The sequence below is a fragment of the Hypanus sabinus genome, chromosome 3 (assembly GCF_030144855.1).
Source record: "Hypanus sabinus isolate sHypSab1 chromosome 3, sHypSab1.hap1, whole genome shotgun sequence".
NCBI lineage: Eukaryota > Metazoa > Chordata > Chondrichthyes > Myliobatiformes > Dasyatidae > Hypanus > Hypanus sabinus.
In genome coordinates this window covers 17,122,872-17,141,600 of record NC_082708.1, presented here as the reverse complement: position 1 = coordinate 17,141,600, position 18,729 = coordinate 17,122,872, and the positions used below count along the sequence as shown (strand labels likewise).

Here is an 18,729-nt window from a genome sequence, read left to right as displayed (position 1 = left end):
AAGGAGTGATCATGGGTGTACCAATGAATATAAACATGGAGGAGTTGAAGAGGAATATCAAAGGGGGGAAAGTAATTAATGTTCTAAGACTGAAAACAACAAAGGAGAGAATGAAAAAGGAAGGTGAAACAGTATTGATTGAATTTGAAGAAGAAAGAGTGCCAAGGAAAGTGTTCCTGGGTTTCATGAGTTACCCAGTAAGGGTATATGTGCCAAAGCCATTGAGGTGCTATAATTGTCAAAGGTTTGGACACATAGCTAAAAACTGTAAAAGGCAGAGGAGATGTGCTAGATGTGGGGATGATCATGAATATGGAAAGTGTGAAACAGGAGTGCAACCAAAATGCTGTAATTGTGGAGAAGCTCATAACGTGGTGTATAGTGGGTGTGAGGTTATGAGATGGGAGAATAAAATTCAAGAAATAAGAGTGAAAAGAAAGATCATTTATGCAGTAGCTGTAAGAATGTCAAGAGAACAGAATGATGCTCCTAATGACCAGAGAGCAATAGGGATGCAAGAGATGCAGCGACGAGTAAATGACAGGATTTATGTGGAAAAAAAAGCTCCAGTAACATTCATTGCAGGAGTCATTAATAGTACGGCAGAGGTAAAGTCAAAAAGTGACAAAATTCAGCTCTTGGTCAAAGCAGCTGCAGCATTTAGGGTTAGTAGGACTGACATGGGAAGAAGTGAGGGAGAACCTCACTAATCAGTCAAGCCAGGAAGTGTCATAGGTTGGTTAGTACTCATTATGGTGATTCTTTTGCAATGGAATGCAGGGAGTTTACTGGCCAATGGCCAGGAATTTAAGGACTTTATTAAGGAAATGGTTGTAAAACCGGATGTAGTATGTATTCAGGAAACTTGGTTGAAATCAGCTTTAGATTTTGTGGTACATGGGTATACAATGATAAGGAAAGCTAGAAATCTAGGAGGAGGAGGAGGTTGTGCTATGTTAATCAAGCAAGGTATACTGTATAGAGTACTGGAAAAAGGAGACGATCAGGAATACATAGTGGTGGAAATATGGGAGAGAGGGGAGGGAGTGGTCATAAATATAAGGGGAGGGAGTGGTTACTATTATAAATCCATGTAAAAGGTTGGATTTGGACAGCCTACTAAGGATACAAGGACAAAATAGACATAAAGTAGTGTGGTGTGCAGATTTCAGTGCTCACAGCACAATATGGGGGGATCCGATTACAGATTCAAATGGAACGGTAATTGAAGATTTGATGGAAGAAAGGGACTTGGTGTGTATGAATGATGGTAGAGGAACAAGGATAAACATAACAACAGGAACTGAGTCGGTATTAGATATTACGTTAGTGTCTAATGTCTTGGCTGGCATCAGTAACTGGGGAGCTTCAACAGTAGGCAGTCATCACTACCCAGTTTTATGTTCAGTGGGTGAAAGAGTTGAAATAAGACCAGGTGGGGGAGTCCCAAAGTGGGTGTTTGGAAAAGCAGATTGGGGTAAGTTCCAGAAGTTAACTGAAGAAGCATTGACAAAGATTGACTTTTCTGGAGATATAGATGAATTAAACAGTCAGGTGACTTCAGCAATTATTATGGCAGCAAAAGGATCTATACCCAGGAGTGAAAATAGGATGAATAGAAAACTGGTTCCATGGTGGACAGAGGAATGTTGTCAGGCTGTTAAAAACAGAAATAGAGCTTTCAGGCTAGTTAAAAGAACCCATAATATGCAGCATTTGATTCAATATAAGAAGGCACAGGCAGTGGTGAGAAGAACTATACGTCAAGCTAAAAGGGTAAGTTGGAGGAGTTTTTGCAACAAAATGGAAAGTACAACGCCTGTGGGAGAGGTATGGGGAATGATTAAGAGGATGGGGGGAGATAAAAGGGATTGGGAGTATCCAGTAATGATATCTGAGGAGGAAACAGCAGTCTCCAGCAGGGATAAGGCTGAGATCATGGCCAAGTCATTTGTAAAGATATATAGTTCAGAAAATTTGTCTGAAGAAGGGAGAAGGAGAAGGGAAAGAACAATGAGTCAATACCCAGGTGTGTTAAACAGGAGGAAAGAAACAGATGATATAATTAATGATCCATTTACTTCGGCAGAAATGGTGAAAGCAATAAAGAGATCAAGACCAACCTCCCCAGGGAAAGATCTAATATGCTATGTTATGCTAAAAAACCTAGGAGAAGGAGTGCTCTTGAAGTTACTGCATTTTTATAACAGAGTGTGGGAGGAGGGAAGATTACCAAGTGCATGGAAAGAAGCAGTAGTAATTCCAATAAGGAAACCTGGCAAGGATCCGTCAAAACCCACTAGCTACAGGCCAATAGCACTAACATCAAATATATGTAAGGTAATGGAAAGTATGATAACTGAAAGGTTATCATATGATCTTGAGAAGAGGGGAATGCTGGCAAGTTATCAGAGAGGTTTTAGGAAGGGAAGGAATTCCATGGACTCAGTGATAAGGTTAGAGACTGAAATAAGAAAGGCCCAGGCAAATAAAGAATCAGTAGCTGCAGTGTTTTTTGACTTTGAAAAATATGATATGATGTGGAAGGAAGGATTATTAATGAAATTGCACAAGATGGGGGTTGGGGGGAGAGTTTTTAATTGGATTAAAGATTTTTTGTTTGTTAGAAAAATTCAAGTTCGGATTGGATCAGAATTATCAAAACAGTACACAGTGGGAAATGGCACACCCCAGGGTAGTGTGATTAGCCCGTTACTTTCATCATTATGATCAATGATGCCTTCACAAAGGTACCAGTGGATATAGGTAGGTCACTGTTTGTGGATGATGGGGCCTTGTGGAAAAGAGGCAGGAACACGGAGCATATAATCAGGAAACTACAAGGAGCAATTGATGAAGTGGTGGAGTGGGGTTATGATTGTGGATGTAGATTTTCAGTGGAAAAAACTCAAACTGTATTTTTCACTAGGAAAAGAATTGAAGTAGGGAAGAAGTTAAGGATGTATTGGATTGAATTAGAAAGGGTTGGATCATTTAAATTTCTGGGAGTTATATTTGATTCACGATTAACATGGGCAGACCATATCAGGAAAGTTGAGGAGAAATGTAAAAAAGTAATAAATGTGATGAGATGTTTGACTGGTAGGGAATGGGGAGCAAGTTGTTCAGCATTAAAGAGAATGTACGTGGCTTTAGTAAGATCTGTGTTGGATTATGGAAGTGTAGCATATGGATCAGCAGCGAGGTCTCTTATAAGGAAACGGGATGTGATTCAGGCTCAGGTTTTGAGAGTGTGCAGTGGGGCTTTTAAAACATCACCAGTATCAGCCCTGCAGTTAGAAATGGGAGTAATGCCTTTGGAATTAAGAAGGATGCAACTGATGGCAAACTACTGGGTTAATTTGCAGGGACACAATGACTCTCACCCTGCTAAAGGAGTGTTGCAGGAGTCCTGGGAAAATGGGAGGTTTCAGAGGGAAAAATGTAGTCGGGTAGGGAATGATATTGCTAGATCATGTGGAGTGTTTGATCTAAGGATAAGTCCTTCAGTAGTTTATCCGGTTGTAGCTCCATGGAAGCTGGTATGGCCTGACCTAGACTGGCATTTGTTAGAGGTAAAAAGGAAAGTATAAAACTGATTTGGTAAGTGCATTTAACTGTCATGTGATGGAAAAGTATAGTGACTATACTCGGGTCTATACAGATGGTGCTAAGGAACCTGAGACAGGAGTGACAGGGTTTGGGATGGTTATACCAGCAAAAGCAATTGCAATCAGCAGAACATCTGATAAGCGGTGTATACAGTGGAGATGATGGCAGTGTTGGGTGGAGAAAACTAAACTAGTCAAAGCGTTGATATGCTCAGATTCATCTTCAGTACTAGCAAGTTTAAGGTCTTCTCACTCAAACAGCCGGCAAGATGTACTTCATGAAGTCCTGCAGTCAGTCACAAGAGTTGCAAATCAGGGAGGTCAGGTGAAATTTCTATGGGTTCCAGCTCATGTAGGGGTGAAGGGCAATGAAAGGGTGGATGAGTTGGCAAAGAGGGCAATAAAGAAAGAAAATATAGAAATGCACATTAGTATCAGTAAAGCAGAGGTTAAGTTTGTAATCTGGGAAAAAAATCATCCAAATGTGGCAAGAAAGATGGGACAGGGAGGGGAAAGGGAGGCATTTATATCAAATACAAAAAAGTGTTGCAGGTACTAGGGTAGGTAGTAGATACAGAAGAGAGGAAATTGTGTGGACAAGGTTAAGGCTGGGGCACTGTGCACTAAACCAAACACTGAAATTGATAGGGAAACACCAGACAGGATTGTGTGCGGAATGTCAAAAAGAGGAGTCAGTAGAACATGTAGTTCTGAGTTGCAGGAAGTATGGGATACAGAGGGAGATGATGAGAATTAATCTAAGGGAATTGGGGGTGCAGGAATTCACATTAAAAGGGTTGCCGGGCATGGGTGAGAGACACAGGTCAGGGTATTTTTAGCTTTCTTAAGGTGTACAGGGTTTTTTTTTTATAGGATATGATGGATAAACAGAAATAGGGTACTAGGATGGGGAGGATAAAGTGTAGGTTAGGGTATGTGTATGTGTGCGATTGGGCGAAGGGATTTAGAATGTGAGTCCATTGCATACTCCGGAACAGAAGGAGGCGGTAATGCACCATTAAGCTGGGTGCCAATCGCCGTAAAACAAGACAGAGAGAGAGAGAGAGAGGATTAAAGAGCTGATCTTTCAGGCTGAGACATCATTATGAAAGGTTTCGGCCCAAAACTTTGCCTCTTTATTCTTCTCCATAGGTGTTGCCTGACCTGCCGAGTTTCTCCAGCATTATATGTGAGTTACTCTGCACTTCCAGCATTTGCAGAATCTCTTGTGTTTTATTTTTATGTGGGACATTATCTTGTTGGTCTAATTTTAATTTCTTGTCAGTATTGCAGCAACAAAGCAATCCTTTAAATAGTTTTTTTTCACATCATTACTTTGTTAGTGCCAGAGGCATGGTAACTAATTACAACTATTCTAAAAAGTATATTTTGTCCCCTTATTTTTAAAGGGTGTACTGGTGCATTGGCAAAGGAATGTGTCTCCGCATATCCGAAGTCAACCATTACTATCTACGACCTTCCAAAAGTCTTGGAAATGGCAGGGAAACACTTTGTGTCCCAAGAGGAAAAACGGATTCTATTCCATGAAGGTAAGTAGAACTATACAAATGTCTGGGCGGCAAAAGGACTTCGTAATCATTGGACTTCAGACTCACTGAGATACACAGTGAAGAAATGAGCTCAGCCACACCTTGTTGACCAAGATTCTCAACTGGTAGTCCCATTTGCAAGTTCTTCCCCCCCCCCCCCAATATTCCTTTAAGTCATTCCAATCCATCTACCATTCCAAGTATCTTTTAACTATAAAAGCAAAGATGTATGCAACAATATGTTAATAAGATGCTTTAAAATGTAACCAAGGCAAATACATGCTTGATAGAGCTCTTTAGAAAAGCATATAATTCAGATAATGGTAGTAGAGTCATTTCAAGCATGTATAAGGGGTTGTCAAATCTTAAAATCTTAAAACACATTTGACTTCATACATTAATACAAAATGGGAGAAGGAAGGAGGGATAATTATATCCGAGGAAGAATGGACAACAATATGGAGATGTCAATGGAAGTGTACCAATTCACAGAAATGAAGGGAGTTTGGATGGAAAAACTTATAAGATATTTTATTACACCCTCTCAGAAATCCCATTATGATAGTAACCTCCCTGTCTGCTGGAGAAATTGTGGAAATCAAAATGCAAATCATTATCATATTTTTTGGGACTGCCCTGTTATCAAAAACTATTGGAGGGGGATACACAATGCCCTACAAGACATCTTTAAATGTGAAATACCCTTGGAGATAATATCTGGGAAAAGGCTCCGAAGCATTCGGGCTCTTACGACCAGACTATATAACATTTTCTTCCCCCAAGCTATCAGACTCCTCAATTCCCGAAGCCTGGACTGACACCTTGCCCTGCTGTCCTGTTTATTATTTATTGTAACGTCTGCACTGTTTTTGTGCACTTTATACAGTCCAGTGTAGGTCTGTAGTCTAGTGTAGCTTCCTCTGTGTTTTTTTTTATTACGTAGTTCAGTCTAGTTTTTGTACTGTGTCATGTAAACCATGGTCCTGAAAAACGTTGTCTCAATTTTACTATGCAAATCATTTATGGTTATAGCAGTTATGGTCGAAATGACAATAAAAGTTGACTTGACTTGACTTGACTTGACTTGAGAGTAAGACCATATATGTTGGATATGTACCTTAAGAATGGTTAAAAAGAGATAAATATTTAATGAATATACTGTTGGTGGCTGGTAAAAAAGACTCTTACTAGGAAATGGTTATCACAGGAGAGCCCAACTTTAAAGACATGGATGAAAATTACAATGGACATTTACAAATTGGAGAAGATAACAGCATCTGTTAATCATAAGCTGGAACAATTTGATTCATACTGGGGAAAAATGGTTTAACTACAAAATGCCTCATAGGCCTGATTTTATTCTCACAAATCAATGAATCTGTTGTAAAAGAAAAAGATCACTCCTGACTTGTACATAGTTCTTTCCTTTTGCTTGTTTTTTCTTTCCACTCTTTTCTACAAGTGTATACCCCAGATAAATACTTTGTGGAGATTTTGTGATATATATGATATATATGTACAATGTCTGAAATACATCTTATGGAAATGTTTGTTTGATGAACTTCAATAAAAAATAAATTACAAAAAAAAAGCAAGGATGTAATATTGATGCTTTATAAAGCAGTGGTGAGATCTCGATTGGAGTATAGTGAGCAGTTTTGGGCTGTTTATCGACGAAAGGATGTGCTAACACTGAAGGTGATTTGAAGGAGGTTCACGAAAATGATTCTGGGATTGAACAGCTTGTCATATGAGGAGCATTTGATGACTCTGGGCCTGTACTCACTAGAATTCAGAAGAATGAAGGGTGACCGCAATTGAGACCTGTCGAATGCTGAAAGGCCTCAATGGAGTGGATGTGGAGAGAATGTTTCCCATAGTGGGAGAGTCTAAGACCAGAGGACCTAGCCTCAAGATAGAGGGGCATCCTGTCAGAATGGAGATGAGGAGGAATTTCTTTAGCCAGAGAGCGGTGAATCTGTGGAATCCATTGCTACAGGCATCTGTGAAAGGCAGGTCTTTATGTATATTTAAGGCAGAGGTTGATAGATTATTGATTGGTCAGGGCATGTAGTGATATTGGAGAAGGCAGATGATTGGGGCTGAGAGGGAAAATGGATCAGCCATGATGAAATGGCAAACAGACTTGATGGGCCAAATGACATAATTCTGCTCCTATATCTTATGGTCTTAAATCTTGTTAATGTACCTGCATCTAACATTTCCCCTGGCAGCTCTTTTCATATATGGACCACACATTGGGGAGGGGGGGGGGAGTTCCACTTCAGGTTCCTCAGCCTCTCTTCCCCCTCATCCCTTCTATGCCCTCATGTTCTTGATTTTCCAACCATGGGGAAAAATATGATCTATCCCCCTCATGATTTTTACACCTAATTAAGGTTACCTCTCATTCTCCTAAACTCTGATCAATGAAGTTCTAGTTTGCTCAACCTCTCTCTATAATTCAATCCATTTAGTTTTCAGCAACAGGCATTCAAAGCATCACATCCATGCCAATTATCTATTATTCCTCTATACTAACCCCATTTGGGGTGGCTGGGTGGAGATACGTCTCTACCAAAGGAGGTGTAAAGCACTCCTTCCTTCTGCTACCCTGTAGATCACCCTTGGGCAATGTGTAGCATCTGTTTAGCACCATCTCCCCCAATCAGGGTTGCGTGAAGCCACGGAAGCAGGTGGTGGATAGCTGGTGCATATCACAAGTCCTGGCTATGCCACCATTGACGCCAGGCGGACAATCTCTGAAGAGTACTGATAATGGCTGGGGACACTGCCCACAAGAAATCAATGACAAGCCACTTCTGTTGAAAAATTTTGCCAAGAACAATTGTGCCCACGTCATACAACATGGCACATAATGAACGAGTGAACTAATCCAATTTAACAACATTGGTCCACTGTCTTCTCTGCCTTAGCAATTCAATTGCTCATCTAACCAGTTCTTAAATAAAGAGAGACTCTTTGTCTGTCTTCCTCAGTCAGTGAGTTCCAGAATTCTAATATTCTCTGGTCAAAAATGTTCTTTCTCTGATTCCCTCTGTATCTCTGACTACTTACTTGATTTTAGATGTCTTTGTTATTGTAAAAGTCAAAATAAATTTATTGTTAAAGTATGTATATGTTACTCTATACTACCTTGAGATGCCAGTTGATATTCATGGATTATTGTGGATAGTTTTCTTGCAGTTTGGTTGACATAATATTTGCTGCATTTCACACTTTCGATCTTGTAGACCAAACAAGAAGGTCGACAACACATAACCAAGAGGTGACCAAACAGGTTGTCCTTCCATACAATCGAAATATTTTAGAAATGATGGCCGAACTGGTCCAAGAAAACGTGCTGAGAACATGAGTTGTAAATAGTCCTTGAAAGTGAGTCTGTAGGCTTTGGAATCAGTTCGGTGTTGTGCTGAGTGGAATTATCAACGCTGGTTCAGGAGCCTGATGGTTGTAGGATAATAACTGTTACTGAACCTAAGGCTGCTGTAGTTCCTACCTGATGGTAGTACTGAGAAGAGAACATGGCCTGGATGGTGGGTGCCTCTGATGATGGATGCTGCTTTCTTGTGGTAGTGCTCCATGTAAATGTATTAAATGGTGGGGAGGGTTATGCTGTGATGGACTGGCTGTGTCCACCACTTTCTGCAGCCTTTTCTGTTCCTGAGCATTGGTGCTTCCGTAACTTCCTGGCTGTGATGCAACCAGTTGGAATACTCTCCACTATACATCTATAGAAGTTTATCAAAGTTTCCAGTGACATGCAGACTCAACACGATCCTGTAAGAAGGTAGAGATGCCGTCATGCCTCCTTTGTGATAAAACTAACGTTCAGTTTCCAACTATTTATTCTTTCTTCTCATACCTCTGTGGAATTCTATTAAGGCCCACCAGCCTCCTCCACACTAAATCAAACAAACCCAACCTATAACTGAGACCTCCATTCCACACTATGTCCTCTCCAGTGCAATCACATTCCTACCGCAGCACAGCACTGGAATGGTATGCACCCCACTGCGGCTGATGTCACGCGTGGCAATGATAGCAAATTAATTTCATCATAGTCGTCAATCACTGTCACTTAATCTACAGCGCTACCAGGCATGAGCTGAAAAAAAAAAACCTGCTGTTAAAAGAAGGCTTTGGAAAGCTTTTAGATCTTAAATCATGTTCCCCTCAAGCACTCCACTCACCAAATATCTTGTCTCAAGTTACTCCAACATGGGACACAAAAATGCTATTTTGGTGATTACTTAATAGATTAAAGACTTGCAAAATAAAGACTTAAAGCCTAAGCTCCATTTGTGACTGCAGTACCAAGATGTACTGTAGACATCTCTGGGAAGTATTTTCTTAAAAAGTCAATGCAACCTAGAATTTATCTCATCTGTGTGTCGGATTTGGGAAATAGAAGGGGAAAGACAGAGAAAGACTGGAACTGATGTTAAGCAAGAGTTGAGATTGAGTGTAAAAGTTCAGAGGTCCTACTGCAGTCACTCAGAATGTTGGAGAGGCTAGAGTTGGACTTGTGTGTTGATGGGTGAGAGGAAGGAAAGGGGCTTATTTTGTTGTTGTTTTGCTTGCTGTGTTCTGATTGGTTGTATTCTGCTGACATGGGCATGCTGTGTCGGCAGCAGAATGTGTGGTGACACTGACAAGCTACCCCCAGCATTTCTCTGTAGGTTTCCATGTACAAGCAATAAATACATTTGAATCTTAGAGTCACGGAAAAGTACGGCATGGATACAGGCCCTTTGGCCATCTACTCCATGTTTAATCTGCCGACTCCCATAGACCTGCGCTGGGACCATAGCCCTCTAAACCCCTACCATCCATGTACCTATCCAAACTGGAAAAAGGGCAGAAAAAAATCATAAATTAGTGAATTGCTTTACTATTGTCACACAAACTAAGGTACAGTGAGAAACTTTGTTTTGCATGCCATCCACACAGATCATTATGATACTGTATTGAGGTCACATTGTCTTGAGGCACTGGAGTTACTGGGAAAAATTCAACAGGCTAGGCCTCTATTAGATCTAATAGGAACTCTTTTTATTCAAAGTGAGGCAGGTATGTGGAATGAGCTGCTAGGGGAAGTGGTTGAAGAAGGTACAATAACAACTTTTAAAAGACACTTGGACAGGTAAATGGATGAGAAAGGTGAGAAGGTTCTCAGCCAAGCACTGGCAATGGGATTAGCTTTCGTGGGGCAACAACTAACCAAAGGACCTGGTTGCATGCTGCACAACTCTATGTCTCTGTAACACTTGATTCCAGCATCCCAACATGCTGTAGTTTTAACTTACATCAGACCACAATATCTTATCAAGAACTACTTCAACAACTCTCTCAACTCTGCTTCTCAACCATCTTATTGCCAACTTGTCCCACTTCTATTTCAAACTATGATCAAAGATCAGAGTAAATTTATTATCAATGTTTGTACTGTATACAGTTCGTCACCATATCACATTTTCTTGCAGGCATTCACAGTACAACAAAGAAATGCAATAGGCTCAATGGAAAATCTACAGACAAAGACTGAGAAACAACCAGTGTGCAAAAGAAAACAAATTGTGCAAATACAAAGAAAGCAAATAAATAAATAAATAAATAATACTGAGAACATGAGCTGTAGAGTTCAAGAAAATGAGTCCATAGGTTTTGGAATCAGTTTAGTGTTGAGGTGAGTGAAATTACCCATGCTGGTTCAGGAGCCTGATGGTTAATATTATGATAATAAACATTTAGTTTCATTTGCTTCCTGACACCAATGGTACCAAATTGCTTAGTTAATTATACCTAGTGCTGGTAATAATGGATGAGTATAGTTGTTGATAGTCTGAGTGAGTATAACCTGATGCATATTTCAAGTGGAGTCAAATTGAGTTCTATCGTCATGTGCACAAGTACAGTGAGGTATAGGTACAAAGCTGACAACTGCATCACAGGCATGATGGGAAATCTCAGTGAAACCTGTTGAATATTGAAGGGCCTAGATAGAGTGGACATGGAGAAGGTGTTTCCAATGGTGGGGGAGTCTAGTACCAGAGGGCACTGCCTCAGAATAGAAGGATACCCATTTAGAACAGAGATGAGGAGGAATTTATTTAGCCACAGCTAAATAAATTCATTGCCACAGCAGTGGTGGTCAAGTCATTGGGTATATTTAAAGTAAAGGTTGATAGGTTCTTGATTTGTAGGGGAGTCAAAAGTTACAGGGAGAAAGGGACACTAAATCAGCCACAATGGAATGGCAGAGCAGATTTAGTGAATAGCCTAATTCTGCTCCTTTGTTCTATGATTTTACAGTATGTAGATTCAGACAACAGCACACAGAACCTTCTCTAAATTATGCACAAATTGTACAAGACAGCAAGAACTAGAAAAAAGAGCAAGAATGAAAAACAAGGCATTAGTGCAAAAAAAAACACCATCAGAAACAAGTTTCTAACACTCTTCCTCCTCACCGTTACTCTTTAAACCATTGATGGGAGAGTCAAGAACATAAAAAACACAATAAATATAAATACATAAGATCATCTTCTATGCATATAAATAATATATAAGTGTATGTTAGCACTGCATCAGTTTCATGGTGCAATAGATGTTGGGAGTTTCCTTGGTGGTCCTGTGATACCTCACTGATAAGTGAATGGGGGTCCTGTTTGGTAGTGGAAGAGGACTTCTAATTGATGTCACTCCCACCAGAGAGCTAGCTCTGGGAGAAATACAGAACATGAAAGCAGTGGGTATTAAGAGACCACCTGGTCCAGTCAAGCTGCCCTATGGAGATGGCTAGAGCATTACCACTAGACATTTCCCGGTGAAAATCCCAACTAACTTATTGAATCTCCTACATCTCACCATCTCCTGTTGACATGTCATCTGATGGGATAATCAAAAATGAAAAGAGGAAAAAATAGCATTTTATGAAGCACTACACTACAGCACAGAAACAAGTCCTTTCCAGTCTGTGCTGAGCCAGTATTCGGCCCACTCCCATCAACCTGCATCTGGACTGTAGCCCTCCATACCCCTCCCAACCATGCACCTATCCATTTCTCTTAAATGTTGAAATTGAGCCCACATCCACTACTTTGCTGGCAAATTGTTCCACACTCTCACCACCCTCTGTTTCCACCCCCCACACACACACACAGTTTGCCCTTAGATATTCCACATTTCATCTTTAACCTATGACCTGTAGTTCTAATTCCGCCCAACCTCAGTGGAAAAGACCTGCTTGCATTTAGCCTATCTATACCCCTCATAATTTTGCATACCTCTATCGAACCTCCCTTCACTCTCCTACACTCTAAGGAACTAAGTCCTACCTTATTAAACCTTTCTCTATAACTCAGGACTTCAAGTCTTGGTAATATCCTTGTAAATTTTCTCTGTGCTTCCATTTTTATTGATATATTACCTGTGACCAGAACAGCACACAATTAAGGAAGCAATTAAGGAGTATTAAGGAAGAAAATACTCTGAAAAATTCTGCCATGGTGGACAAGCCAAATATGGTGATCGTGTGGACAGAGTTAACCTTTTTGTAGTCAAATGCACCAAATGTTAGCACCTTCAGAAAAGAAGGACAGACTACTGTGGAAGGTTTAAATTCTTCATTTTAATGTTTAAAATGACAGCAGACTACTAACTTATCACCACTCTCTCTCTCTCCAAATACAGGAGACTTCTTCAAAGACCCCATACCTGAAGCAGACCTTTATATTTTGGCTAGAATACTTCATGACTGGACTCAAGATAAATGTCTGGAACTGCTCACCAAAGTCAACAAAGCCTGCAAAGCAGGTAGGTATACCCAGAATAAAGGGCTGTATATTTTTCTCAAATCCAGAAGAAATTAAGATCAGAAGATATCATCATCATCATGAGACTCGTCATATGATGTCAGCAGTCATGGTCTCATGACCATGATTCTTCTTGGCAAGTTTTACTACAGAAATGGTTTTCCATTGCCTTCTTCTAGGCAGTGTCTTTACAAGACAAGTGACCCCAGCCATTATCAATAGTCCAGAAGATTGTCTACCAGATGTCAGTAGTCGCATAACCAGGATTTGTGAAAAGCTCCAGCTGCTCATATGACCATCCACTACCTGTTCCCTTGGCTTCATGTGATCCTGATAGGGGGAGCCCAGCAGGAGCTAGACCTTGCCCAAGGGTGACCTGCAGGCTAGCAGAGGGAAGGAGCATCTTACATCTTCTTTGGTAGAGATGTATCTCCACACTGCCACTCAAGACAAAGGAACAGAATTAAGCCATTCAGCCCATCAAATCTGCTCTGCCATTCCATCATGGCTGACTTAGTATTCTTCTCAACCCCATTACCCTGCCTTTTCCCCTTAACATTTGAAACCCTTGCTGGTTAAGTGCCTATCAGCCACCATGTTAATATACCCAGTGACTGGGCCTCCACAGCTCTGTGGCCATGAATTCCACACCACCCTCTAGTTAAAGAAATTCCTCCTCACCTCTCTTCCAAAGGGACATGATTAATTCTGAGGATGTGCCCTCTGTCCTAGACTCACCCACTATTGGAAGCATTCTCTTTACATCTACAAAACATGAAACACAAAAGGTGCTGGAGAAACTCAGCAGGTCAAGCTGTATCTCTGGTGGCATGGTGGCATCAGCTGGTCTTCGGGACGAGAGGGCTGAGTTCGAATCCAGTCGGCTCCCTTGCATGCTAGCAGCTCGACCTCATTAAAAAGAATAACCTGGAGAGGGATGGGCTCCACCAGGTTTCAGATGCCCCAAGACTCGCAGTACGATGAGCAATCACTTAAAAAGATCGGTGCAAAAAGCTTGGCATGATGGTGCCTCGATGACTCCCGACGATAGGAGTTAAGGGCACGCACATGCACACACACACACTAGTGAGACCTAGAAGGTGATAGGTGAATCCAGGTGAGGAGAGGTGTAATAGGCAGATGAGGGCAGATGAGCCAGAGCTGGGAGGTGATAGGTGGAAGTGGCACCAGGCTGTAGATGATTGAATATGTTAGGAGAAGGTGGTAGAGCATCAATTAAACAGAAAGTAGTGGGGAGGGCAACTGGTGGGAGGAGTGTAATGGATGGATACAGATGGATGGGGGTGGGGAAAGGGAGAAAAATAATTTAATGGGGGACAGATGGACCAGGATGAGAGATAAGGGAACAGGAGAACAGTTATCAGAATTTTGACTCTATTGTGTCTCCATGGAGCCAAATTGAATTAGTTCCATAATTCATTGGAGGATAATTAAGCAGGATCCCAGGGATGGGGATGGGGGTAAAGATAGGGCGATATTAAATGACTGAACCTACAGCCTCGAAACAGCTGATGATCCAGAGACATGGGTTCAAATCAGTAGATGGGAAAATTAATTTCTGTTAATTAAATATTAGGATTAACAAGTTCAGCTGCTTCTACTGGTGCCAGTAGGGGGAGGGTCAATGCTGCTGCTGCTGCTTGTGAATGGGAAGAGTGGAGGAGGGCTTTGGGGTTCTGATGTTTCTATCACTCATTCTATGGGGTTGCTGGTTTCATGGATGTCTGTGAAGAGTAAGGATTTCAGGTTGTTTACTGTATATATTCTCTGATATTAAATTGACTATTTGGGCCATTTGTAGGAAGGAAAGAGGGTGGTAGTGTTGCAGCGGGTATTGCTGCTTTGTCGCATCTCCAGGGATCCAGGTTCAATCCTGACCATGGGTCTGTCTGTGAGGAATTTGCCAATCCTCTCTATGACTCTCTCCCCCACCCAGGTGCTCTGGTTTGCTCCCACATCCTATTAATGTGCTGGAAGATTAGTTTGCCCTCCTTCCATCAGGGAAAACCACATCAGGTCCAGCACACTCAAAAATTGTTAACTTCTCCAAGCAGTGAGGCTGATCAACACCTCCACCCACTAACCCAAACCTCCACACTACTTTATCTTTTCCTGTCAGTCTCTCTATGTACAGATTATCCTGTGCCTCATGTCAATTTATGGACATATAATCAATCAATGCATAAAGCTGTCTTACATTTTTACATTTATTGTGTTTATTTATTATTGTGTTCTTTATCTTATTGGATTGGATCTGGAGTAACAATTAATTCATTCTCCTTTATACCTGTGTACTAGAAAGGACATTACACAATCTTGAATTTTGACTTTTGGGTTAGTTACTTCTTAGTGTAAACATCTAAAGAATCAAATGGGGTGTGCAGACATTGGAAAAGGTACAGAAGAGGTTTACCGGGATGCTGCCTGGATTAAGGGCTATGAGATATAAAGCGAGATTGGTCAAGCACTGAGTGTTTTCTGTAGAGGAGTTCCCAACCAGTTTTATGTCGTGGAGCCTGACCACTAACCGAGTGATCCGTGGAGCCCAGGCTGGGAAATCCTGCAAGTCAGAGTCTGAGAGGAGACCTGACGGAGATCATAAATTTATTGGTGGCACAGATAAGGGAGACAGTCAAACTTCTTTTTCCAAGTGTAGAAATATCAACTAATAGCGTACGTGTATTTAAACCGAGGGAGGAAAGGTTTAAAGGAGATGTGAGGGCCAAGATTTTTTACACAGGGAGTGGTAGGTGCCTGGAATGTGCTGTCAAAGATCGTGGTCAGATATGGTAGGTGCATTTAAGAGGCATCCAGACACACAAATATGTAGAAAATGAAAGGATATGGATCACGTATAGTAGAAGAGATCCAGTTTTATTTTGGTGTCCTATTCGACACAGGTATCATGGGTGGAGTGGCCTGTTTCTGTGCTGTACTAACCTATGTTCGATGTGATTGATGCACAAGTGAGCCGGGATCATTCGAAGGAGAGATGGAATAGAATTGATGGGATTATTCTGCTAAGAAGTAAGAGAGAGCACAATGGGCTGAATGGCCTCCAATGTAATGATATTTGACTTTGCTGACCATAAAACTCCTAGATTTTCAGAAAAGGACAAGCCTAGTTCACAATGAATTTGAGCATGGGAAAATCTTTATCAATGTGACATTCATAAGCATTGTGAAACGATACAGTATGCCACTGGGGGAAGAATTAAAGATGTCCATTAAGTCATAAAGTCATAGATCACTATTGCAACAGGCCCTTCGGCCCTCCTAGTCTGTACTGAACTGTTATTCTGCTTCATCCCATCGACCTGCACCTGGACCATAGCCCTCCATAATCTTTTTTTCCATGTACTTAACAAACATTTTTACATATTACACCAAATATTAACCGCATCCACCAGTTCCACTGGCAACTCGCACTACCCTCTGAGTGAAGAAGTTTACCCTCTACTCCTGCTACTATTTCTTATGTTCTTATTTCACATTTTACCCTTAATCTATGATCTCCAGTTCTAATCTCACTCAATCTCAGTGGAAAAAGCCTGCTTGCATTTACCCAATCTATAGCCTTCCAGAGGAGATTTCTGAGAATTATCCCAGGAATGAAAGGGTTAAAGGAACATTTGATGTGTCTGGGCCTGTACTTGCTGACATTTAAAAGAATGAGGAGTAGATCTTATTGAAACCTATCAAATTTTGAAAGACCTAGATAGAGTCGATGTGGAAAAAATGCTTCCTACAGTTGAGGAGTCTAGGATCAGAGGGCACAACCTCAGAATAGAGGAACATCCCATTCATTAAGAAACGAGGAGGAGTTTCTTTAGTCAGAGGGGGTGAAACTGTGGAATTCATTGCCACTGGTGGCTGTGAAAGCCAAGTCATTGGGTATATTTAAAGCAGAGGTTGATAGGTTTTTGATTAATAAGGGTGTCAAAGGTTACATGGAGAAGGCAGGAGAATGGGGTTGAGAGGGAGGAGGTGTAGGGGCAGGTGTGTGGTGAACTACATATTCCTGTCTGGACACGACCCCCCCGCTGACTGCTCCTGTGGCTCCTCCCACGGACCCCGGTATAAAGACAATTGGAGCCTGGGCCCTGCCCTCAGTCTCCAGGATGTAGTATGGTGGTCAATTGCTGCTTGTTCTTTCTTCCAGACAATAAAAGCCTATATCTCGCCTCACGTCTCTGAGAGTTATTGATGGTGCATCAAGGTGTAGCACTTGTTCTGATTACAAGGATAAGTACCAGGAAGGAGATCAGTGGAGATGGATGAATGGACAAGGGAGTCCATTGTCCATGGGAGAATGGACAAGTAGTAAGTGGGGGAAAGTGAAAAATGTGCTTGGGGGTGGGATCCTGCTGGAGGTGGTGGAAGTTATGGAGTATTATGTGCCTGAAGTGGAGACTAGTGTGGTGGTAGGTGAGGACAAGAGGAACCCTATCCCTGGGGGGGGGGGGGGGCGGTGTGGCAGGAGGACATGGTAAGAGTTGACGTGTGTGAAAGATGCAGCTGAGAGCAGTGTTGATGGTGGAGGAAAAGACAGAGATTGAGAAAGGGGATAGAGGTGTCTGAAAAGGACCAGATAAATTTGACGACAGGGCTGAAGTTGGAGGTTATGTCTTACGGTTTTATAACTTTATGTTGGCCTTGCTTGTGTTGCTTGCTTCCTGCTTTAAAAAGAAAGCTAATCTCCCCTGTGCTTTCCTGCTTTGAATTAGGTAGCGGAGTGCTGGTGATTGAAGCCTTATTGAATGAGGATCGGAGTGGTCCCATCACCACTCAGCTGTACTCCCTCAATATGCTGGTACAGACGGAGGGCAAGGAACGAACGGCCTCAGAGTACGTCAGTCTTCTGGAGTCTGCTGGATTCAAGGATGTGCAAGTCCAAAGGACGGGGAGAATTTATGATGCCATCCTGGGAAGAAAGTAAACTGTTATGTCTACTTGTCGCCATTTGGAGGCATGTTTATTGAAAAGGATCATTCTGAAGGACCAGTAATATCTGTGGAGATGTCCACTGACAAAGTGTACACTGAAAATAAAATTCTTCTTCATGCCTACCACCTAATATGGCTGATACAAGGGGGCATAATTTTAAGGTGATAGGAGGGAAGTATAAGACCATAAGGCCATAATATTTAGGAGCAGAAGTAGGCCATTCAGCCCATCGAGTCTACTCTGCCATTCAATCATGGGCTGATCCACTTCATCCAGTCACCCCCACTCCCCTGTTTTCACCCCATACCCTTTGATGCCCTGGCTAATCAAGTAAAGGGAGGGATGTCAGGGGTAAGTTCTTTACACAGAGTGGGTATGTGGGAAGACCTGCCAGGGGTGATGGTAGAAGCAGATACATTAGGAGCATTTAAGAGATTCTCAGAGAGGGTCATGGATGACAGAAAAATAGAGGGCTATATGAGAGAGAATCAATAAATTGATCCTTGAGAGTAGGTTTAATAGGTCTGCACAACATTGTGGTCTGATGGCCTGTACTGGGCTGTGCTGTTTTATGTTTTATGTTCTCTGGTGGTTGTCTATCATGTCTGACAATGACAGGAACCTGTTCGGGAGTTTTTAAAGTGGAAAAACCATTACACTGGGGCAGTTTCACTCTCTTGACCTCAGAAGTCTGGGCCCAGTGGTATGGACAAGCGTCACAAGCTGAGGTCTTCCTAGGCTGCGGTGAATCACCATGACATC

General features: G+C 41.6%; 1 protein-coding gene across 1 annotated transcript in view; it reads left to right on the top strand.

The window, feature by feature from the left end:
* The window catches only part of asmt (acetylserotonin O-methyltransferase), a 51,758-nt gene extending 33,674 nt beyond the window's left edge, over positions 1–18,084 (top strand). The window contains exons 7-9 of the mRNA XM_059963271.1: positions 5,021–5,161; positions 12,878–13,004; positions 17,752–18,084. Of these exons, the coding sequence (XP_059819254.1) occupies positions 5,021–5,161; positions 12,878–13,004; positions 17,752–17,959 (476 nt within the window). The 3' untranslated portion in view covers positions 17,960–18,084. The remainder of the gene's footprint in view (positions 1–5,020; positions 5,162–12,877; positions 13,005–17,751) is intronic.
* The last annotated feature ends 645 nt before the right edge of the window (positions 18,085–18,729 follow it).